Raw genomic sequence first — 24,991 nt, 5'->3', positions numbered from 1 at the left:
CAAACAGAGAAGGCCGGGTGTTTTTTTTCCCTTCAAATGATGACTAATATGTTGTTTTCCAACTCACGTAATCATCCCATTTTACCACCTCTGAATACACAGGCTTGGATGTAATGAAAGTGTTCATATACAACCCATTTATTACGCTTTACCATTTCAGGCTGGACAACAAGAGTGCTGCAGCCTTTGAAAAATAATAAAAACAAAGGCAATTTTGCCAAAAAAGGAAATGGGGTGTTTAAGTGCTACAGTACTATGTTTATTACTTTACAGGTAACTGAATGCAGTATGTGCACATGTACTGTAGCACCTCAGAAGGCTTGCAGTTTTTTTTTTTGTTTTTTTTTTGGAATGAACATGAGGACCAAATTCTTGGCAAAGTTGTGACAAAATAAAAAAAAAATTGAAAAGTAGCATATTCTGTACCAATGAAGTCCAGGATCCAGCCCACAGTGCCATCACCTCCACAGGCCAACACTCTGAAATCAGGAACATCTCTGAAGAAATTCAACCTGTAACAAACGTCTTACTTTTAGATGTCTTGCACTGGTTACAGAAGATATCTTTTATCTTCAGTTTTCCCTGAAAATAATTGAAAATGATTTTAAAAGTGAAGGTGCATTAAAATGTCTCTTTTTTCAGTCTTTCTTGCGTTTAAAATTCACATGACACAGACACAGTGTGCATATTATGAGCATATTTTTGAGCCTACTGCAACAGCACACTGCTTCACTGCAAACCCCCATCTAATCCCACAAAATAACACATGTCGCATTGATAATTATTCATTCAGTGAGCTAGCCTGCCTGTTCGAGGCCTAATTGGATCATGACAGGCAGTGTTCAGTCCAACTTCTTCCGTTCCTTCACAATAACAAAGCCCTAACTGAATGAGCCAGCCTCCAAGCCTCGTATGGCGGGTAAATGATTCGCTCAATTACTCTCCAACTGGGACCACAAACCATATTAGACGCAAAACAGACGGCCGCAAACATGAAAGGCAACTTTGGGGATATTTAAATACCAAGAAACAAACACTTAATTTGCTGTAATTGCATTATTGAGGCAGCTAATTGACAGCAGTGCGTGCGGCTGCCTCGGCCTGCAGTGTCCGACGGTGACCGTTCACCCTGCTAATGTGTGCTGCAGTGAGTACACTTGACAAAATATTAACAAGGTTAGAGTAGGAGAAGGTCATCTGGAATGTTCTCAACTCTAGGAAGAAGCCACGGATTCGACCCCAGACTGCAGAGGAGAGGCAGGTGACGCTTCAGCCACATCAACAGAGAAACAAACAGTGGCCACAAGGTCAGTCCCTAAAACTTGGGAGTTGCGTTGGCGCAGTGAAAGCTGTGCCAGTCTAAACCTCGTGGAGGGTTTTTTTTTACCCTGTGAGTGCTGCTGTGTATTTATTTTTTATAAGACACAAAGATTCTGTTTTCACATCTAATCAAAGCCAAACAACGTGGCAGCACGATGCTGAGGCATTCCTGTGTGTTTAAACGCTGCTGGACGCAAACAGCAAAGTGGAGGAGCGTTGTGCATGTAAATCATCCATTCATTTTCTTAATCACAAATGTGAACCATAGGAAACCTGGAGCTGCCCACACCACCAGCCTGCAGTGAGCTGCTTGTCTGTATGCGCGATCACATGTGGTATGGCGAGCGTTTCACCTCTCTCTATCCGTCAGTCACTTGTGTCACCAGCTCTGCGTTCAGCCTTATGCATATGGAGTCGCTGCTCGTCAGCATGATGCTATCGTCTCCAGGATTTGTTATGTGTGAACTCACCTCATTTGTGTCTGTTCTGTCTGAGGGAACCGAGTGAGAGGTTTAATGCTACAGGCCTCTCTTGCATGTGATGGTGGTTATTATATGTGGGCAACAACCGAAAACACTACTGGGTGTGTAAACAGAAGGTCATTAGCTGATCTGATTAGTGAGGTAACGAACAAAGGGATGCTTTTAGATTTTGTGTTTTTCCTATATTTTCTTCTCCTTTTATAAACAGTTCTTTCAATTTTTCCACAATAATTTATATAAAAAGACAATTTTCTTAATGCAAAGTAACTTACTACAGATACTGCTGCCAGTTATAAAGCTAATAAAGAAAAATTAACACATAAAACAAAAAATATAAAACTAATGTGAATCTTTATTTTTCCTTTTTTCTTGCTTTGTTTATACTATAGTCGTTATTATTACTATTTATTATTTTTTCCAGTTCTTTAGATGTATCATGGCAGTTGTTTTGGGATTTAATAATCTAAGAGCAGTCATGTTCACTTTTTTAATTCCATTAGAAAACAATACTCTGATTTTCATGAGTACACTGAAACAGCCTTTTCATTTCTGTTAAGGCTGCTAATGTGCTTTCTGTGTTTATCTGTGGTTATAAGCTACAGTGTTTTTAAATATAATCTTTTTTTTTAAACACAAATCATTTTGGAAAATATCTACCTGCTTTTAGGGTTTAGATCTTAGATTGATAAAAGGGCTGCAGATTTTTCCTCTCGTGTCTGAAACACTTTAAAAAAGCAAACCTCAATCGTCATATGAGTGTGAAATTTGGATGCTTTAAACATTAAAAAAAGTAACCTGTGAAAAAATATATTATATTGACATTTAGCTTCTTTCATGGAAATAATACATTTTTAAAACGGTATCTCACACTACAGATGTGTGAGATATCACTAAAGATGATCTGGTCAACAACGTACCCTGGCATGGGTCCATTTTTAGCCAGGTTGTAGACTTGTCTTGGGTTCAGAAGATACTGGAACTTTCTGTAAATCCTACAGAAGAAATAAATAAAAAAATAACATCGGAAAAAACTAAGAAGCAATGCAAATGTCGCTCTCTCAAACATCACACATTCGTTTCCACTTCAGGGAATTTAGCCTGTTAAGTGCAAATGCAGTCCAGGGTCCAATCACAATGTAACGAGGCAGTGGACTGGGCAGTGGGGTGGGACATACCCAAAGTCCCCTTGAGGAGAAACCATTAGAAAGACTAATTCATTTTAATTTCAATTTCATTATATCAACTGGCTGAAGTCATATTTTGATCTCATAATTTAAACAAATGAGGGCCGGAGTAATAAGGAGTGAATGAATATGTTTCAGTAATAACCCAATTAGCCCTGGGTTAAAGAAGGGGAACCAGCCAGTGACATGACAGTGAGAAGGCTGTCTGAAGCAAGAGTGTGTGTGTATGTGTGTGTGAGAAAGAAAGAAAAGAGAGCTGACGGCAGAGGCGTCCAGTGCTTTAGGTAAATGTTATTTTGTTTTTATTTGACTGAGCAAGCCTAAAGCACTTGGTGGCCAGAGGCCACGCTGTTGCCTTCCCTCTGCGGCTGAGGAGCGGGGCTTTAGAGGCTTCATGTAGCATGTTGAGACAGATTGTGTACTTACCTCTCTCCCTGCTTCCCCCCGCTCTTCGGATTGACAAACACCAGCAGAGGATGAGTGCCCTCTATTGTTGTGATCTGAATGGGAGATGTCAAAACAAACTGTTGGTGTTTGGAGACTGCAGGATGCTTCACAGGAATTCACTTTCAAGCCATATCCCTCAGAAATTTTGCCAAGTATATACAGCACTTTCAAGGCATGCCAGTCATCTGATTCGTTACATACTGCAGTTTTCCTGTTACCTGGCTGGGATAATGTCTGTGTGTGCTTCATGTTTCTTCGCCTGAGTAAAAACTTAATCTTGGGTTAATTATAATGTCTAATTATAAAGGAAGAGCTGTGATGGAGATTTTAGCCAGTATCTCTGAAACTACATTATACACTATCACAGGTCCCTTGATTTTTGAGGAACTGATACCTTTATTTTTCAAAGAAACGTTGTTTTGCTTTTTTATTGTCAAAAAAAATCATGTATTCATTCTTACTCAAATAATTCAAGTAAATATAGTTTTTCACCGCAGGCAAGTCATTCTCAAATTTACGCCGACCCACTCAGATCTTTCATTGGATATTCAACCAGCAGATGAGCATATGACAAAGGATGTCCTTCATTATTTTTCCCCCTGGTTCATTTATATCTTTTCCTCATTTTGCTTCATGAGACAATATCTCTGTTAATACTTTTACTACGACCTCATAACAACCGCTCCATTTGAACTTTTTCCCCACTAATGATGATGATCAAGAATAGGTCAGAAAATGATGAATAACATCTCATTTTGAAATCCAGTAGGTTTGTTTCATAGGTTCTAGTTTTCTGTTTTACATGTTTTTTAAAGTAAAAATTGGAATGAAAATGTAAAATTCCACTGCAAAATTTTTAATTACAATTTCTTGCAGTATCTTCACTGTCCACCGGTGGGCAATTGCACCACCATTGTAGGTAATTAATACATGTGAACTACAGTGGTTAGAAGCTCCAGGTCCAGGACAATTAATCAGGATTGCCTCAAAATGAACTACAGCATCTGTGTTTTTGGCAGCAATAAATAGAATAGCATAGAAAGCATTTATTGTCGTTACACTACGCAAAACACAAGTGTGGCAGTGCCACTCCTGATTGGTGAATTAAAGTCACAAACACATCACTCACGGAAACAACTCACCTTACGTTACAGAAACTAATTCATGTTCTCTTTAAACATTCTGACAATAACAGACCTCTACATCAAAGACAAATAAGCCATATCCTGCTTGATGTTTGAGCATCACTTTTTGATATTTTTTGTCTTGTTTTGTTTTATTTTGGGGGTTTTGTTGACACCAATAAAATGTCAAGCTGACAACAACATTATCCTTAAATACTTTTAAATATTATTTTTAAAGTTTGGGACTATTAAACTCAACTTTTGAATGCTCTGACATAAAAAACAAGAAGTCCTCTATCTTACAGTCAGTCAATACTCAACCTGATACCAAGTACTTATTTGCGACTGCTTTCTAATCAGCCAGACAGTTTGCCTTGAGTGACATGAGAACGGATTTTCCAGTGTCTCTGAGTGGTAGTGAATCTGTGGACAGGCAGAGCCTGCGATGTCAGAGGCCGATCTCACAAAGCGCCACATAAACAAGCTCTGACTCAGCGGCCCCCGTTTGAATTACCTTTCCTGCAGTTAGTCTGCAACAACTCGCCCAGTGCTCTCCCTGACACAGATGAAGCACTTAACTCCCCCTGCCTGCTATCCCAGCAGGCCAAGGGTGAATTAATGAGCTCCCTGTCCAGTTCAGAGTGATCCATTACTTCCTGTAATTATAAATAATAACCTTGATTATTACGCTGGTTAGCCAGCGAGGAGCATAGATGGATGTGCCTGGAATATGATTCATCATATTTCTCTCTCATCCACGCGTAGACGTGCAGTCGCCACAGACAGCGGCAGGCTTCCATCGCCAACATGCTGGCTGACAGATATTAGAGAGCATCAGGCTGGACAAGGCTCTGCCATGGGATACTGATTACCAGCAGGGCCTGCAGAGTCCCATCATACAGAGCTTCATTTTAAAAACTCAGTATTCATGAAAAACGGTTTGATTTCTGGATGGGACCTTAAAATAATCCGACTGTATCCAATTTATGGCTGTGCAGAATTTAGCAAGCAAGCTTTTTAACATGTATTTCAGTTACTCTTTGTTTTTATTTATTTCAAAATGAGCCTATTTCTTGGCATCCACAAAACGTTTCAGGTCATATAACCACTTATTCTGCACCTGCACCCCAAATAATCGGACTGTCGTATGTTCGCTTGTTTGTGAAGTGAAGACTTGTGCTTTCACTGGATTAAAACAGATTTTTCCAACTACTAACAGATTTTTCAACTTTTGTAATTTTAAAATAAATTAATGAATCTGAAAATTAAGGGTTTCTCAAACCCCCTCTCCTCATTGTGGGCCTTTTCAAACTGTGAAGCATAACCTTATTATCAATGAAATATCTAAAAACAAATAAAATACAAACAAACAAATAAACAACAAAGCACGAATTCTGCATTCACTGTAGTATGGGATTGTGATTAGTAAATAAAAACTATAAAAAAATATTAAGGCACAAAACTGTCAAATGTCTCGAGTACAACCTGCAGTCCTTGGCCATCGACTGTGACAGAATTGGCTCTCTGCATCTTTCCTCTGCCTGACTGACTTGACCGAGAGTCCTTCCTCAGTGTAGACTGTCTTTCCTGTGGTCAAAGGTCACACAATTACAAGAGCTTTGTTTTTTTTCCCTGCAATTAAATATATATATATATATATATATATATATATATATATATATATATATATATATATATATATATATATATATATATTTAATTGCAGGGAAAAAAACAATGCTCTATATACACATGCATATGTATATATATATGTATGTGTATATATATATACATTAGGGGTGCAACAATACTCATATCGATACAGTGCTTTCGGTTCAGTACGCATATGTATCGAACAATACAAAATTTCAAAATTTGTAATTTATTTTATCAACTTTTCTTCTGATGATGCTGTCTGTGTTGAGAGCTCAGTGGATCTGCATTCAACTACTCCGCCTAGGCTGCACTGTCGAGCGCAGATCCACTGAGCACAGCACAAGCTAGCGAGACAGAAGTTAAGGTCGTTGCAAATGGCAACTGCCTAAATGGTAGCCGAAATTAAACCTCCCCACCATAAAACAGTATGTCAGATGTGCCACGCAATGCTCAATTACATGGGTGGGAACTAGTGCGTTGGCGCAGTTAGCTCGTTAACGTGTTGACGTCCAGCCCCATGCACGGGGCGATCCGCGGTAACTCGTTAACGGAGATTTGCCGCGTTATGGCGTTAACGTCATTTTAACGAGATTAACGCAGACAGCACTAGTGGGAACACAACGAATATGACTGCACATTTACGCCGACATCACCCTAGTGCAAAGACAAGTGGAAGCAGACAAAAACAACAAGCACGCATGCTACAAACTTTACCCGAGTCATTTAGACAGCCGTTAGCACGTGATTCTCCTTATGGGGACCTGATATGTTTAATATGCTGCTGAGAATATAGCCCAGAAGAAGCTATAGTATAGCTTTTATTTTGGAAAGAGCCATTTCTCTGTAATAAACTCTCTTTTCCAAAGATGAGTGATTTCTCGATCAGACAAATTATTTTTTTTAAATTATTTTGTTGTTTCAGCAACATTACATTTAAAAACCGTACTTTTGAGTTAAAATATATATTTATAATTTTAATAAATGACAAATTAAAACGGCATGAACATTTTTTTGTATCGAAAAAATATCGAACCGTGATATTATTATTATTATTATTATTATTATTGGATAGAATAGTGCATAGGTAAATACATGGTTTACTGCCAGAATTGGAGTGAACTGTGTGTCTCGTATCTGTTGCTGTAAAGTCGTCTCTAGAGACCTGCTATCGTTTTATGACTACAATGACGTGAACAGCTTAGTGTAGGCTGCAGATTTAGTAATCTCTAACATTTTTTTTTTTACTTTTAGCAGAAAGAAGGAGTCAGAATATAAACTGTCAATCTTAATATTATATATCTGTAATTTCCCAGTAGTTTTCCTATAAGTTCACATTTAATCTGTTGCTAGTTGAAGAATTTCACTGAAAGAAAAGCTTATTTTACATATTGCAACTTACAAATCTGCCATAACCAAATAAAAAGTTACAAACATAAATACAAAACAACGAGGTTATTAATAAAAAATTAATGTTGTAACTTTTTATGTTGGCTTTTGACCTTTTCTGGCAAACTTTCCCCACATAAGTTTAAATGGAGTTTTTATTGAGTAAGTAAGAGTCCTTCCTCGTGAAGCGCACTCATACAAGTTTGGAAATAAACTTCTACAAAATAATTTGGTGCCATTTCAGAGCTCAGTGGGAGAACACAGGCTGATGATTGGATCCTCGGGTAACAGTTCCAAACGAGGTCAGGTTCACCAAGCCTCGGGACTGCTGACCCATCAGAAGTGAAGTCTTACCAGGACGATGGGGCAGATTGAGTTGGGGGGCAGGATGTGATCCTTCAGGGGTCCACAGTCACACTCAGGTTTCACATGTGAGGCACACTTGTTATGGAGCTGGAGGAGGTGGCAACCGTTATTAACAACCAACTCGTGTCAATAAGAGTTCATGTTTAAGTGTACAATTTCAGGTATATGCTCCAGACTAATTTACATTACATGTGTCATTGTCTCCATTTTATTTTCTATTAATGTGCAACTGCAAACAAGTGTTTTGGGAGTGTAAATTGGTGGGATGACTTGTGAGGTAGGAGAGGTGCAAAAATGAAACCCTAAACAACAAGAAGCAGTGGGAATATAATAAGGAGGTGGCTGGCTCTCCTCGGGTGTCGGCTCACCGTGATTTGACACCAAACACAGTGGAGCCCAGTCAGACCCTGGTAACACTTAATGGTTTTGTGACACTTGTCACACTTGGTGGGGCAGTTCCCTTCCACCCAGAAATGATGCATTACCTGCAGAGAAAAGGAGAGATAGCACACAGAGAGGGAAAAAAGTGAGAAAAGAAACATGGTGCAGAAAAACAAGATATATACAAAAGCACAAGTGACACAACAATTAAAGAAAGCAAGGAGGAAGGGAAAAACAAGCAAGAAGGAACAAGAAGGAAACAAGAAGGAAAAACAGAGAGTGAGGAGGAGAAAGCAAAGCAAACAGTGCTGTCTGCATCCCCGTCTCTAAACTAGGTTTATCCTGGTAATTAGAAATGCTTAGTAGCAGATTGAGTTGTTGCAATTCCATGAGAGGAAGAGAAGCCCTTATCCTAAGCTCCACGGAGCACTGCTGATCCAAGCGTGCCGACTGGTAAACACTCCAATTGGACGTACCTCTGTGTTTTTCTTGGACTTGACATAGGTTTTGATGCAAGACAGCGGAGCGCGAGCCACACAGCGCTCGTGGACTGTGTACTTGCAGACTGGAGCAAAAAACAAAACACAAAAACATTGTTTTGAATGAGCAAAAGAACAAAGAAGAACTTCTCTTTTGTTGTAAAGTATGTACACTAGGGTTTGAGTTATGTGTTTGTTCATCTTTTTCTAACTCAGTAAAGGGTGCACTGTAGGAGGCTGAAACACGTGCAGGTCTTATCCTTTTAAAATAAAAAGTCTCTGTTAAACTGTTTACTTCTCCTTTATCTCCACCTGTCCTGTGTTTTAGACAATCATGTGGCACTAAATCAAAATTATTAGACATTTACTTTTTGATGTCAGTTGTTTTATGTAAATATCCTTATCACTACCTTTCATGCATGAAAGGCCACGCAGATCTTACAGATCTTGCAATGTTACATTTCATCTTTTTAAACAGATAAGTGCATCTGTCAAACCTGTAACACTGACTGAATTACTCACATGAGCAGCAGAGACCCTGCTTCCCCAGTCCAATTAACATGTTGAGACACAGGTTACAGTAGGCTGGCTTATTGAAGTGCTTCAGTCTCCACACGTGCTGCCCGTCATCTTTTACGTTCTGCAGCAACAGAAACAGGTGCAACCATTAACTGATGGAACAGTCAACGAGTCACTAATCCACCGCTGTATCACATGGCTTCATATTCAGGCTGGACAATCACCAGTTAATCATCTGATTGACTAAATTTGTTCCTTTTATCGCAAGTTGAATTCTGTACAAAAGCACTTTGTAGTTGATTTTGTTCTTCTGGATGCAGCGTTTTCAGTGGGAGAAACATTTCATCACTTACCCAAGTGACTTCTTCAGTCTCAGCTGATTTGTGAAACAGCTGCAATCAAGAGATGAGATAAGAGTCCATCTTTCACCATCTCAGGCCCCCTCCTCGGTTCAGCCACCGTTGTTTCCTTTTCACATAAATGGCCTCCTTGACTCTATGCTCAAACCAGCCTTCCTCCCTGTGCACATCTTCATCACTGAATGAGTGGCCTGACAGGGTAGCTCCTCCATGTTGCGCTGTGTTTGGTTTCCTCTTGAACTTCATCGTGTACACCATATCGCTCTGTTTCAGGTAGGAAACTGGGTCTTTGCGGTGGATGAATCTTTGGAGTTTTTTGGTCTTTAAAAGTCATTGAGACTGTTTTGAAAAAATGTGTCTCGGCTGTTCCGAAACTCCTGATACATAACGGATCGCCAATGGTTCTTGCTTAGGCAGCATTTTTCCGTCTTCTCTCCTGGATTGCCTGGAGTGTTCTCCAAGCCTCTTCCCAGCTTCCCATGCCCAGCTGGGATAACCACATTTACTCAGGGCTTCTTTGATATGATGTTCTTCTGCTTCCCAGTCCGCTGGGATGCTGTTCACTCGCTTACAGCTTTGATTGCAGCCATTCTCCAACTCTCTGTGAACAGTTCTCATGGCCACAAATCAATGGCGATGACAATTTGCATATTAATGATCATGAAACTACCCTCATGGCTCATTCTTAGGAAATGGTGCTAGATTCCGTCATTATGTATTTGTAGTGCTTATAAAATTTGGGAAACATGCAGTTAGCTGAGACTGAAGAAGTCACTTGATGAGTGATGAAACGTTTCTCCCACTGAAAACACTGAATTCAGATTAACAGAATCAACTTTTGGGGGGATTTCATCAAGACAAAGCATTTTGATTTTCTTTGTATATTATTCTAGGTCAAGCAGTCTAAATTCAGTAAGGTCAGAAGGCATGATTTTCTGTTACGCTTTTGTAGTAATATTCATTCATAAAAAAGGATACGTGGTAAGTTTTTATTAAAAGGTAGTCAAATGCTTCCACCTAGTGGAAAATGAGTGAACTGAAAAGTCCAGCTAATGCTGTAGCTCTTTGGGAATTAAACTATGCTATGTTTTTACATTTACAACTTAAATAGTCAACTTTAAATTGGTTCTGTGCCTAGCTTCATCCCTCGAGTTATGTGCCTTACTGTACAGCTTGCTGTATCAAACAAAAAGTGTTCGTCTGGGCTAGAAATGAGTGAAAAAGCAGCCAATTTCTAAAGACTTGGAGAATTTTAGTTTTAGCATAGTACTGTACTAGCATAGCACTGTGCATCTAAGAAAGCTTTGGGCTTCTCAGTATTAGCACCAAATGTGACTCTCTCTGTGGACTCACTGTCTCCAGGCCCAGCAAGACTAGCAGGGGGATGGTGGTCATCCCTCCCTGGATCCACTCTTCCAGTGATACAGTACCATCGTGATCGTAGTCAATCTCCTGCATCATTTCCTGAAGGATCTACAGTAAAAACAACAACAACAAAAAAAACCATATTGAGTTGAGTACACATGATTGTCTCAGGCTAGTAAGCAATATTTTCATGCATACTCTATTTCTCAAGCAACATAGGGTATGAATATACTCCTTACTGGTTTCAGCTCAGTCACATCCCATTCCAGGTACTCTGCGACATGCATCATCTGGGAGACAATGTGCTCTAACTCCTGCGGCGACACCACAGACGGTCATTATAGGCACAAAAACACTGTGTTTACCTTTCTGTATGTCGCAGCCTTAAGTTAATGTCACTAAATTTCTTTGGCATGAATAGACTGATGAACAGCTCGTAATAGCAGGTTGGAAATGTCATTCTTCTGCAGAGAAGAGTTGCACACAGCAAAAACAAAGGCAGTGTGGGAAGCACTCTGAAGCTGAAGGTTTAATTACAATGGTTGGTTTTTGGGGGCAGAGGCGGGTGATGTTATTATCTAGTACCACACTGAATCACTATGATGCACTTAGGATATCTTTAAAAACTAGAGTGTATGAGTGTAAATGAAGAGTTCATACTGTTTTTTCATTTTCTCTTAAATTCTGAGTATGAGTTGGGTCCCACTGAATGGCTATCTCTGCCTACATTTGTATTCTCTCTGCCCTCTCATTAGTCCTCTGTTTTCTATTATGCTTTCTATCTGCCGTCCAATAATGGGTGAGAGATGACTAATAATTGAATACGTTACCAAACCCACTCCACCTTCTCTATCTCCCTTTTAACCCTTTAATTTAAACCCCCACCCCCTCCTACACACTCTGGACAGATAATGAGCAGTGCTCTTTCATTCATAACTATGTCCAATCCACAGATTTTACTCATCCCTGTTTTTCTCCATTACTCTTCCCATTTCATCCATTAATTTACTTAATTTATTTAAATGATTTTGTTGATGGAGAAACAGACATACAGAGAAATAGAATCTGATGGACAGAAATGATTAAAAAAAATGGAGATTAACTGATAACATTTAGAAAAAAAGATCAAGGGAGAAGAACTGAAGAAGAAAATACAGAGATATTAGAAAGATAATCAGCAAAAAACGTTATCTTACGTTTACAAAAGACAGCTTGCAAATCATATAGTCTATTATTATGAATCCACCCTTGAAACCATCGACTATCATCTGATGATAGTTTAGCTGTTAAATATTATAATTTTTTATTTAAAAAGTTATCTAAGTGGTGAACAGAGCTGGATATCTGTTACCTGACAGAAAAAAAGTCTCAGAAACCCTGAAAAACTGAAAATCTATGTCATCGGACAAGCCACTGGATTGCTTAAATGCTCACTGACCACTTTATGACAGTAGATATTCCTTGTTAGTACTAGTTTGGACCACTTTTTGTTTCCAGAATTAACTTTATTCTTCATGTCATAAATCCAACAAAGGGGCTGGAAACATCCCTCAGAGACTTTGCTGCATATTGACACGATAGTATCATACAGTTGCTGCAAATCCATGATAGGAATTTCCCATTCCACCACATTCCAAGGGTGTTCTATAGGATCTGGTGACTGTGGAGGCAATTTAAGTACAGTGAACTCATTGTCATGTTCAAGAAGCCAGGTAACATTTTCCCAGTGTTTGGTTTGATGGATGGATGGATGAATGGATGGATGGAGACTTTTATTTGTCACATGCAAAGTTTACACCTGCAGTGAAATAGGACCCCTCCAACCATGCATCCAAAGCACAGACATCACATGGGAAGATAGGTCTAATTTTGTTGAGCCCGTGTGAATTTCAGCCTCAGATTCCTGTTCTTAGCCAAGTTAGTGTTGCCTTCCTATTACAACAAACTAATCCGGCCATTCTCCACTGACCTCTGGCATCAACAAGCCATTTCTCCCCATATAATTGCTGGATTTTTTTCTGTTTCTCTCATATGGGTTTTCTCTATAAACTCATCTGCTTATGTGGGTAAATCACAGTAGCCAGTCAGCCATTTGTCAGTCAAGAATACTAATTGGCAAGTGGAACTTGAGCTTATATAATGTTGCATATATAATATTATCAATGCCATAAAAGCTCATAAAAAAACAATAACAAAACCATTTTGCTCATTAAAAACTAAAGTATTCTGAGGTAGGATCCTGATTTTGTAAATCAAAACAAACACTCCAAAAGGGAAATATTTACCGAGCTGTCCAAGGAGCCATTTCCATCTGTGTCGTAGAGTCGAAACATGACTATGGAGACAAAAAGAAAATGTCAGCTTATTGTAGTAACATCCTGGATTCTCCAAAGTTTCTCCGCCTTTCAGGTCAGTATTTAGTGCCACTCTAGCTTTGGCTACACTCTTCAGTGCCAATATCACGTCAGTGTACGCAGAGGAAAACCAAAGTCTTTATCTCAGCAGCTGTCTCATCAGCCTCTGAAGCTGCAACTTTAAGTGTCCCCCAATTACCATTTAAAAGTGTCACCATGGAAACGGACAGCTCCTAAATCACAGATGTGATTGATCATCTCTTAACGTCAGTAATTTTATGGCGCTGTGACAAAATCTTGAATCATTCCTCACTTCTTTATATTTTTGTGTCAAAAAGCAATTTTTTTTTTTTGTGATTTAAACAATAATATTTCTGACCTTTATTTTTTGGTTAGTCTTGCTCTTATTTTCAGTCTGGTTCTTTGCACCTTACAGGGGAATGTATTGGACTAGTTGAACCATGATCTGTGGATCATTCAAGCATAAAAAGACCCCTTACCACCCCCCCCCCCCCCCCCCCCCCCCCCCACCCCCCCCCAGGGAGCACATAGCAGAAAATTTAGCAACTTTGTTACTAGTAGTCTGTCTACTGTTACAATTTGTTTAGTTGACTATTTAAAAAGTTTAAAAGATAGCACAGTCTGATAGGCAAAATAGTGTTTTTGTTTTTTGAATCCCCGAAGAGTTGAACGCGTATTTCGAGACGATGTGCAGTGTGTCCTTAAAAACCGTAGGGAAACTGAGCAAGTAGAGGACAGAAAAGTAGCAGGCCTAAAATCCTATTTACAGCAGATGAGCATATAAACAGTATCTGAAAACCTGACACAGGACCCGGGAGAAGGAAAGGAAATGGTGAGAAAAGCCTGGGGTATGTCAAATTACATAAGAACTGGACTGAAAATCAGTGGCAGCAGGCCTAATGGAGTGACGAATTTAAATTTGAATATCTACAGTCATGTGTAAAACATGGTGGAGGCTGTGTCATGGTTTGGGGCCTGCATTTCAATCAGTGGTGTTGGGGATATTGTCGGAATTAATGAAATTATGAACACAGAAAGGTATCAGCAGATTATGATTCACATTGGAATTAGGCCTGCTGCATATCATATTGCCTGTTAGAAATTTTTACCTGATGCAAAACTGTCATATTGCAATGTTGTTGCAATAGCAACAGAGTCAGAACTGCATGTAAACCTTCAATGATGATTTAGTACCTAAAATGCTTCATCAAACTGCAACAAAGTGAAGTATTTTGCTAAATATGCAAGAAAACTTCCAGCTAAAGGTGGGAACCGCAAACTTGTTTCACAACTTGAGGCAAAAACACCTTACACATAGCATATGTGCATATGTGCATCTCTTGCAGAGTTATATAAAGTTTTAAGCACTTCTCTACTTTTAATTTTCCAGGAAAAATACTAGCTAGACGTCTTTGGTGTTTGCACCTGAAAGGAGCCCAGACCTTATTTGCTTATTGAAGCAGTGGGGGAACATCTTGACAGGGAACAGCACAAAAGCCAGCATCACCCAAAGACTTTTGTAATATCCTCCAAGAAGTTTGAAGAACTACTTAAAAGCTTGTCCAACATCAAAGCCAAGGGTGGCTATTTTCAAGCTAGTTATAATTGCACAAACTCTGTTTTTTTGCCTTACTATGGTATTTCCATGTATTTCTGTGTGTTTGCAGTTTTTTCGCCGCTAAAACTATTTCTAATGTTCCTTGCAAAATATAATGATATGAATGGTTTTGCACAGTACTATAAGTCCTGCTGAGCTGTGACAACAACATCAACAGGAAATGGCTGTGCACACTGTTTCAGGCTAATGCCTATAAATAGAAAAAAAACACTGCCCCACCTCCAGCCTGGCTTGGGTGCAGCACATCGTGGCTACTGACATCATCACTAAAGAGTTGATGTCACATGGCAGCTTGTCAGGCCACTAACAAGGAGCTAATTGCCAGTTTCCAGGGAAACAGAGGTGATGGTGGTGGCTGATCCTGGTGTCTGCTGTTGGGTGGAGGTTGAGGGTGTTAGAAGGGGGTGACTGTAGTGATCAAAGAGGACCCAAAAGTAAAGAGAGCGAAAAGGGTGTTGACATGATACCATGTAGTACAAATGGGCTGAAATAAGAAAAGAAATTTCTTTCAAACATACAAATCTTTAAAATAATTGTGACTGCAAATAAGTTCAAATGTATCTTCACTCAAACCCAGCTGTTTCCTGATTACTATTCAGGTCATTGTTATCATCTAAAAGAAAAATGAGAACTACATTTTATGGACTTTGGTGAGGCCAGTTAAAACTGTAAACAGGGATCAAACATAAATAACGGCAGTGTGACAGTTGTAAGTGAAACTTGATATGTGTCCCAGGAGGTCTGCATTGAAAATAAATAAATAATTTTTAAAAAGTTAATTAATAAAAAACTTACTCACCTTTAACAAACTGCCAAAATTAATTTTCCCCCACAGAAACAGCTTTAATAAGCCACAACTTGATTAAGTTTGCATCCACATTTAGTAGAAAGTGTGGGTGCATTGCTGTATATGTGTACTACTGCCCCCTGTTTATTAGTGGAATAATGTTACTACAAACCCTTCACTACACATTTTATTTCAGAAATAAATATTAGGTATAAATAATTAAATGATATAAACTACCTTTTATTTAAAAATCAACAATAAAAAGAAAAAACGGTATTGTAAGTTTTTGTTAGTTTTGACCTTTAATCATTTTGTTATCATAAGAAGTGTTTTCTTAAAGTTTTTAATGGCCTGTAGCAAAAATACCTGAAAGTGGGAATTTTTAAATTTATTTTTATTGTCTTTCTCATTTTTATTTGTACATTTACATGCAATTTGTATTTTTTTAAAGCTATTTTAATTTTTAATGAACCTGATGTAAATAAAGCAGCACATATGTGTCTAAGAACCACTTTAAATCTGTGCTGTGCCTTTTCAAACAGTCCAGAAGAGGGAGCCATCCTCTACCGAAATAACATGTTAAAGCCCACAGCGGTTTACAGGGACAGGGTGCAGCAATGACACATCACCCGTAGTTAATTCCATAATGTGTTCCCAGTCACAGGTACCATCTGCTGAATTATTTAATAATCCCCTTTGCTTAATGGGAGCAACATTACTCGATAATTTAGCAGAAGCATGAGCATTATAGCAACACAGAAAAAACGGCTGCTGTCCAATTGAGAAAACGTTGTGAATAATATATGCAATGACTGCAATTAAGAGGTGTGTCAATAGACTGCCAAAATGAGGTATCAAACACCTGTTGGTGAAGCTTTATGGGAGCTCAGAAGATCACTTTAAAAGAAGGTGATCTGCATTAAGACAGAAAGTGGAGATGCAGAAAAAAAGATTGATTTTTACATTTATAATAAAATAGGCATTTAGGCTGTGGCCAGATTAGAACCTCTGAGTTTAGAAAACCCAATATGTTAATGGCTGATAAGACTGGCTGCAAGAGGAAACATTTTACCTTAATTCGTTTTAAGTAAAGAATAATGCACTTCTTAATTACCAAAAACATCTCAGGAAAGTCTGACTCACTCAGATAAAATGCTGAGAAAAAAAAGCAAACCAAACAAAGAAACCAGCAGGTACAAAGTTATTAAGGAAATATTTTGACTGCAACAAGACAGTTTGAGCATCATTTATAATAAAGGGAACTAACTGCTAATTTCCAATTCCATAATTTTATTCTTGGACTCTAATCAAGGAGTTTTGGATGATTCGATCCATCCAATTTCTTACAGAACCAGTTTTAGCTTCTTTCTTCCTTCTTCCGACCCAACTTTCTTGTCATCGGCCAACCAAACAAAAAGTTTGAACAGCAGGTGGGTTTCTGTTAGTAGATTATATATACATTAGAGTAAAAAGTTTAGAAACAGCTTCTCATTTAATGTTTTTTCTTTATTTTTACTACTTTATACATTGTAGACACATACTGAAGACATCAGATATATGAAGCAATTTATATGGAATTATGTAAAGAAAAATGTCAAGAAATTATGTCAAGAAAATTTTTATAAATAACTCTAAATATGTTTTATATTTTGGATTCCTCAAAGTAGTCTCCCTTTGCTTTGTTGACATCAGTTGTGTTGTACAGAAGTCAGGTTAGTACACAGCTGAGAGCCCTATTTGACAACTGATAGAATTCATATTATGGCAAGAACCAATCAGCTAAGTAAAGAGAAACGACAGTCCATCATTACTTTAAGAACTGAAGGTCAGTCAGTCTGGAAAATTGCTAAAAATTTGAATGTGTCTCCAAGTGGAGTCGTAAAAACCATCAAGCGCTAAGACGAAACTGGCTCACATGAGGACCACCCCCAGAAAGGAAGATCAAGAATCATCTCTGCTGCAGAGGATAAATTCATCCGAGTCACCATCCCCAGAAATTGCAAGTTAACAGCACCTCAGATTAGAGCACAGATACAGTGGCTTGCAAAAGTATTCAGCCCCCTTGAACTTTTCCACATTTTGTCACATTACAGCCACAAACATGAATCATTTTATTGGAATTCCACGTGAAAGACCAACACAAAGTGGTGTACACGTGAGAAGTGGAACGAAAATCATACATGATTCCAAACATTTTTTACAAATAAATAACTGAAAAGTGGGGTGTGCGTAATTATTCAGCCCCCTTTGGTCTGAGTGCAGTCAGTTGCCCATAGACATTGCCTGATGAGTGCTAATGACTAGATAGAGTGCACCTGTGTGTAATCTAATGTCAGTACAAATACAGCTGCTCTGTGACGGCCTCAGAGGTTGTCTAAGAGAATATTGGGAGCAACAACACCATGAAGTCCAAAGAACACACCAGACAGGTCAGGGATACAATTATTGAGAAATTTAAAGCAGGCTTAGGCTACAAAAAGATTTCCCAAGCCTTGAACATCCCACGGAGCACTGTTCAAGCGATCATTCAGAAATGGAAGGAGTATAGCACAACTGTAAACCTACCAAGACAAGGCCGTCCACCTACAGTGGGGCAAAAAAGTATTTAGTCAGCCACCGATTGTGCAAATTCCTCCACCTAAAATGATGACAGAGGTCAGTAATTTGCACCAGAGGTACACTTCAACTGTGAGAGACAGAATGTGAAAAAAAAAAATCCATGAATCCACATGGTAGGATTTGTAAAGAATTTATTCGTAAATCAGGGTGGAAAATAAGTATTTGGTCAATAACAAAAATACAACTCAATACTTTGTAACATAACCTTTGTTGGCAATAACAGAGGTCAAACGTTTACTATAGGTCTTTACCAGGTTTGCACACACAGTAGCTGGTATTTTGGCCCATTCCTCCATGCAGATCTTCTCGAGAGCAGTGATGTTTTGGGGCTGTCGCCGAGCAACACGGACTTTCAACTCCCGCCACAGATTTTCTATGGGGTTGAGGTCTGGAGACTGGCTAGGCCACTCCAGGACTTTCAAATGCTTCTTACGGAGCCACTCCTTTGTTGCCCGGGCGGTGTGTTTTGGATCATTGTCATGTTGGAAGACCCAGCCTCGTTTCATCTTCAAAGTTCTCACTGATGGAAGGAGGTTTTGGCTCAAAATCTCACGATACATGGCCCCATTCATTCTGTCCTTAACACGGATCAGTCGCCCTGTCCCCTTGGCAGAAAAACAGCCCCATAGCATGATGTTTCCACCCCCATGCTTCACAGTAGGTATGGTGTTCTTGGGATGCAACTCAGTATTCGTCTTCCTCCAAACACGACGAGTTGAGTTTATACCAAAAAGTTCTACTTTGGTTTCATCTGACCACATGACATTCTCCCAATCCTCTGCTGTATCATCCATGTGCTCTCTGGCAAACTTCAGACGGGCCTGGACATGCACTGGCTTCAGCAGCGGAACACGTCTGGCACTGCGGGATTTGATTCCCTGCCGTTGTAGTGTGTTACTGATGGTGACCTTTGTTACTTTGGTCCCAGCTCTCTGCAGGTCATTCACCAGGTCCCCCCATGTGGTTCTAGGATCTTTGCTCACCGTTCTCATGATCATTTTGACCCCACGGGATGAGATCTTGCGTGGAGCCCCAGATCGAGGGAGATTATCAGTGGTCTTGTATGTCTTCCATTTTCTGATGATTGCTCCCACAGTTGATTTTTTCACACCAAGCTGCTTGCCTATTGTAGATTCACTCTTCCCAGTCTGGTGCAGGTCTACAATACTTTTCCTGGTGTCCTTCGAAAGCTCTTTGGTCTTGGCCATGGTGGAGTTTGGAGTCTGACTGTTTGAGGCTGTGGACAGGTGTCTTTTATACAGATGATGAGTTCAAACAGGTGCCATTCATATAGGTAACGAGTGGGGAACAGAAAAGCTTCTTACAGAAGACGTTACAGGTCTGTGAGAGCCAGAGATTTTCCTTGTTTGAGGTGACCAAATACTTATTTTCCACCCTGATTTACGAATAAATTCTTTACAAATCCTACCATGTGAATTCATGGATTTTTTTTTCACATTCTGTCTCTCACAGTTGAAGTGTACCTCTGGTGCAAATTACTGACCTCTGTCATCATTTTAAGTGGGGGAACTTGCACAATCGGTGGCTGACTAAATACTTTTTTGCCCCACTGTAAACTCACAGGCCGAACAAGGAGAGCGCTGATCAGAAATGCAGCCAAGAGGCCCATGGTGACTCTGGACGAGCTGCAGAGATCTACAGCTCAGGTGGGGGAATCTGTCCATAGGACAACTATTAGTCGTGCACTGCACAAAGTTGGCCTTTATGGAAGAGTGGCAAGAAGAAAGCCATTGTTAACAGAAACCCATAAGAAGTCCCGTTTGCAGTTTGCCACAAGCCATGTGGGGACACAGCAAACATGTGGAAGAAGGTGCTCTGGTCAGATGAGACCAAAATGGAACTTTTTGGCCAAAATGCAAAACGCTGTGTGTGGAGGAAAACTAACACTGCACATCACTCTGAACACACCATCCCCACTGTCAAATATGGTGGTGGCAGCATCATGCTCTGGGGGGGCTTCTCTTCAGCGGGGACAGGGAAGCTGGTCAGAGTTGATGGGAAGATGGATGGAGCCAAATACAGGGCAACCTTGGAAGAAAACCTCTTGCAGTCTGCAAAAGACTTGAGACTGGGGCGGAGGTTCACCTTCCAGCAGGACAACGACCCTAAACATAAAGCCAGGGCAACAATGGAATGGCTTAAAACAAAACATATCCATGTGTTAGAATGGCCCAGTCAAAGTCCAGATCTAAATCCAATCGAGAATCTGTGGCAAGATCTGAAAACTGCTGTTCACAAACGCTGTCCATCTAATCTGACTGAGCTGGAGCTGTTTTGCAAAGAAGAATGGGCAAAGATTTCAGTCTCTAGATGTGCAAAGCTGGTAGAGACGTACCTTAAAAGACTGGCAGCTGTAACTGCAGCAAAAGGTGGTTCTACAAAGTATTGCCTCAGGGGGCAGAATAATTGCACACACCCCACTTTTCAGTTATTTATTTGTAAAAAATGTTTGGAATCATGAATGATTTTCGTTCCACTTCTCACGTGTGCACCACTTTGTGTTGGTCCTTCACGGGGAATTCCAATAAAATTGATTCATGTTTGTGGCTGTAAGGTGACAAAATGTGGAAAAATTCAAGGGGGCTGAATACTTTTGCAAGCCACTGTAAATGCAAGACAGAGTTCCCGTAGCAGGCATGTTTCTACATCAATTGTTCAAAGGAGACTGCGTGAATCAGGCCGTTTTTGTCAAATAGCTGCTATTAAACTACTGCTAAGAAAAAGCAACAAACTGAAGAGATTTGTTTGGGCCAAGAAACCCAAGGAATGGACATTCGACCAGTGGAAATCTGTGCTTTGGTCTGATGAGTCCAAATTTGAGATCTTGTTGGAAAACCATTTCAATTGACTACCTCATGAAGCAAAGTTTTTATCACTCAAATTATACTTCAAAGTAGTTTAAAAGAAATTGGACTATATACAGACAAACTCCTACTGGATACAAAAAAATTAAAAAAATAAAGCTGCACTGAATCCTCACCAAAACATGAATGGGTCTATATGAACATTTACTATTGCAACAGGAAATATATTACATTAAAAAAAATCTTCTTTGGGTATTCGTTAAAAAAAGTCTACCACTGAAATATTTTTAGATTTAAGAATTCCACAAATCTTTCATCAAAGCCCAAACAGAAAAAGAAAATGTGAAAAACTGGCTGAGCTAAACATCCATAGGCAAGTCAAGGACCGAGAGCTTTTCAGAGCACAATCACAGCTTGAGAACAAAGGTCAACATTTTTCAAACCTTTACTGAAGGTTCTTTTTAAGGTTGTCCCCACACTTAAAAAAGCACATTCAGAAGGAACCACTTCACACTGTTACGAGTCTTTTTCTAGATCTCATTCAGTTCACAGAGATGTGTTTTAACACTGGTTATTTTTTGACCATGAGTTATTTTTTTGACCAAAGAGTCACAGTTTCTTAACAGAAAGGTTGGTACATATGAGGCATGTGTGGTTTATTATTATTTTGCTAATAAGCACACACTAGAGCATGCATCCACAGACAAAGAGATATTGCTTTGCCAGGAGTCACTGCCTTGCTCCCTCTCACTCTCTTGTCTTTTTCACTGGGCTTCAGTTTGACCTTATTTGGCCTGAAAAACTGCTTTTCACCCACTGAGCTCTAACAACCAGTGACATTTCTTCTGCCTACTGGTACCTCAGTTGTTTGGCATCTGCATTTTATCTTTTTATTTGTATATTCAAGGTTCCCAGTGTTTTTTGCATATTGCATAGTGTTAGGAGAAGTACAATCACTATCTGCACATTACTGCTGATGTTTACTGCATATTAACATAGGCCCCAGACATGTGACATAGGATGATACTCACATTCAAGCTTGTCCTCAGGACGCCCACCCTCTAGCAAGGAGAGGTAACACACAATGTCCTTAAGCTGCACTGTATCTAGGGGCCTGGGCAGAGTAGGGGTCTTCAGAGGGGTGGAGTTGCCTTTGATCAGCTTTAGTCCTGCAGGACCAACACATGAAAGGTTAAAACATCCTTTATGCCACCTCTAATGTTAGCCCAATAAGCTACTGGGTTTGGATGTCTGATATCAGTCATATATAGTCAGAACAATCTGCATGTGTATGGTGTCTAGGGATGACAATACTTCAGCCCTATCACATTGTGTTTAATGGTCCAAATCAATATACTTATTATTTACAGCCTCATAATTTGGCATAAAATGAACAAATTGACACATATTTTCATGCTCTACATTGCTGCAACTCTGCTGTTTACTCTGCTTTAGCTCTTGTCCTTTTAAGGTCCCACTCTCCTTTGAAAGGTCAGCTGGTCCACTGAAGATGAGACTATAGTGGTTATATACATAAAGGTTAATGCCACTGTGACAGCCTCTCATTTGTGAGTATTGGAGAACTAAGCTGCTCAGTGAAAATGCTGTAAACGTCACAATATAGTACATAACACGTACATTACAGTCAAGTACAACATGTAGAAAAACCCAATCAGCTGTTTTGTTTGTTTGTCTTTTGTTTGTTTCTTTCTTGTTGTTTTTAAGCTGTAACACTGGGATTTTAGCTGTGCAGAGAAGCAGGTTATAAATGTTTTGAAAGGGGCAGCTGTTTTACATTAGTCTTAATGGGTTGTGTTTCATTCAATATTCCGTGTTTGTACCACAGTGTGACAACAAAAAGAGAAAAATATGCAAATGAGAACAGATTTACTCGAAATTTATCAGTGTTAAAATGCAGTGTGAGCAGAGAGGGTAGGGCAGAGGCAAACACTTAGTAGTGTTAGCTACATTATCAATTCACTGTGCTCACATAAAATAAAATAAAGCAAACAGAAAACATAAATAGATAATGTTTCTCTTGTTATGGGAAAACTAAAGCTCAAAATAAAGCCTACAGGAGTGAGTAACATCTGTACTCCTACTCTGTAGGAGTATGTAGAAAAACCAGCTTTACAAAATTAAAACACACAACATCAAATCAAAGATTAAAAAACTAAAAAATTTAAACACTAAGATTAAATCTTAGAAACCATTTTCACATCAATAAAGACATGCAAGACTCAAATGCAAAGTCAAAACAGCACAAAATAATAACCTAATAACCTAAACTAAATGTAATAGTTAAAGAAGTAAAATGACAAAATGTCAGATTGTGCTGAGACATGAATTCTACTGTCTCTCCAATTCTACTGTCTCCCAGGCCATGAAGGGCCTTTAAAGTAATAACAAAATCTTAATGTCACTTTGAAAACAAATTTTTAGGGGTCTTTCTATTGCATTTTTAATTTACTGACTGATTTCTGATTGATACCAGTTTAAATAGTGTTACAATGGCCTAACTGAGAGGGAAAATCAATCATGACAAATGAGTGCCATTAAAAGTTAATACTTAGCAAAATTCCTCAGACGGCAGTAGCAGTAGCGAGATTGGGTAACTTTAACAATAATGATTCCATAACGACCTCACATTCATCCCATGGGTGGATAAATGTCATAGGTCATGACACACAATGAACTGAAGAGAATACTGGGTTTTTTAAGTGACCATAAATAGAGAAGTTCTGTTGTTTAAGAGAAAACGGATACATTAGAAAAATATGTCCTTTATAAGTGCAAGAAAAGGTCCGCTATTAATGACACAAATTAGGGCAACCGTCTACCAAATGAACTGTGAAGACTAAGCTTTAAATTTACTGGACCTGAAAACAGGAATTTGGGTTTGGTTTCTCATTAATGTCTGAGTTTCTTCTTTAAAACATATCACTTGCTTCATTCTGTGTCATTAGATGGACACAAAGGGTGATGGGAGGGCTTATAGCTAGCATGCTGGATCAATAAGGGCGAATCGAAACACTCGCACAGGCTGCACTGATCCAGTTTCACACAGCCTCGTAATTGGGGCAAACAATGTGATCAAATGCTGCATGTGCAAAAGATCATGATATGAATAATCTAAGTTAATGGCCTTAGGTAAACTATATTTCTTGTTATTTTTCTAAGTTTTTTTATTCTGTGGACAGCTTTTGTCCTGATTGAGTTAAACTTACATTTAATACATGAGTAAATACAGTAACCTGTTAAGATTCTTTAAACCTTTGAATCAAACCAATTACCAGGCTGTGTATTCAAACTATATTAGGATATTATGTTCACTCTTTATGATTATTAATTTACTTACTAATGCACTACCAGCTAACCAAGTATTACTTTCAAGAAAAAAATAATGCCTCTATGTAAGGCTACAAATGAATTTATAGAATGGCAGTTATAGAAACCTCATTGTTTTGCTGTAAATGTACTCCAGTACTCCTCAATCTCCACAAGGAAAGTTTTCAATTTCCAGTCACAGAATAAGACTAGTAACTGGAGAACATTTTTTTATATAACCTTTCTATAATAAACTCATTTTTTCCTGTGGTTCAATGGCAGAAACATGTCTAAATCTGGGAGGCAATTCCATTATTTTAACTGTGCTTCAAATCAAATGTAACAACTAAAGCCCACACACATCATCACACA

The 24,991-nt window shown here is 38.9% G+C and overlaps 1 protein-coding gene across 1 annotated transcript in view; it reads right to left on the bottom strand.

Annotated features, from left to right (window-relative positions):
• Nucleotides 1-24,991, bottom strand: part of dgkb (diacylglycerol kinase, beta) — a 91,114-nt gene that overhangs the window by 51,640 nt on the left and 14,483 nt on the right. The window contains exons 6-17 of the mRNA XM_085365879.1: nucleotides 22,324-22,461; nucleotides 13,354-13,403; nucleotides 11,308-11,382; nucleotides 11,057-11,176; nucleotides 9,348-9,465; nucleotides 8,823-8,911; nucleotides 8,334-8,450; nucleotides 7,954-8,052; nucleotides 6,043-6,144; nucleotides 3,413-3,486; nucleotides 2,720-2,794; nucleotides 427-512 (exon numbers count right to left, since the gene is read on the bottom strand). Of these exons, the coding sequence (XP_085222005.1) occupies nucleotides 427-512; nucleotides 2,720-2,794; nucleotides 3,413-3,486; nucleotides 6,043-6,144; nucleotides 7,954-8,052; nucleotides 8,334-8,450; nucleotides 8,823-8,911; nucleotides 9,348-9,465; nucleotides 11,057-11,176; nucleotides 11,308-11,382; nucleotides 13,354-13,403; nucleotides 22,324-22,461 (1,143 nt within the window). The remainder of the gene's footprint in view (nucleotides 1-426; nucleotides 513-2,719; nucleotides 2,795-3,412; nucleotides 3,487-6,042; nucleotides 6,145-7,953; nucleotides 8,053-8,333; nucleotides 8,451-8,822; nucleotides 8,912-9,347; nucleotides 9,466-11,056; nucleotides 11,177-11,307; nucleotides 11,383-13,353; nucleotides 13,404-22,323; nucleotides 22,462-24,991) is intronic.

The sequence above is a fragment of the Diplotaxodon limnothrissa genome, linkage group LG11, assembly GCF_057381915.1.
Source record: "Diplotaxodon limnothrissa isolate DT_005_m linkage group LG11, D_limnothrissa_male_GT1.1, whole genome shotgun sequence".
Taxonomy (NCBI): Eukaryota; Metazoa; Chordata; class Actinopteri; order Cichliformes; family Cichlidae; genus Diplotaxodon; species Diplotaxodon limnothrissa.
Note: the sequence above shows the minus strand (reverse complement) of the source record. Positions and strands in the feature narration are given on the sequence as shown.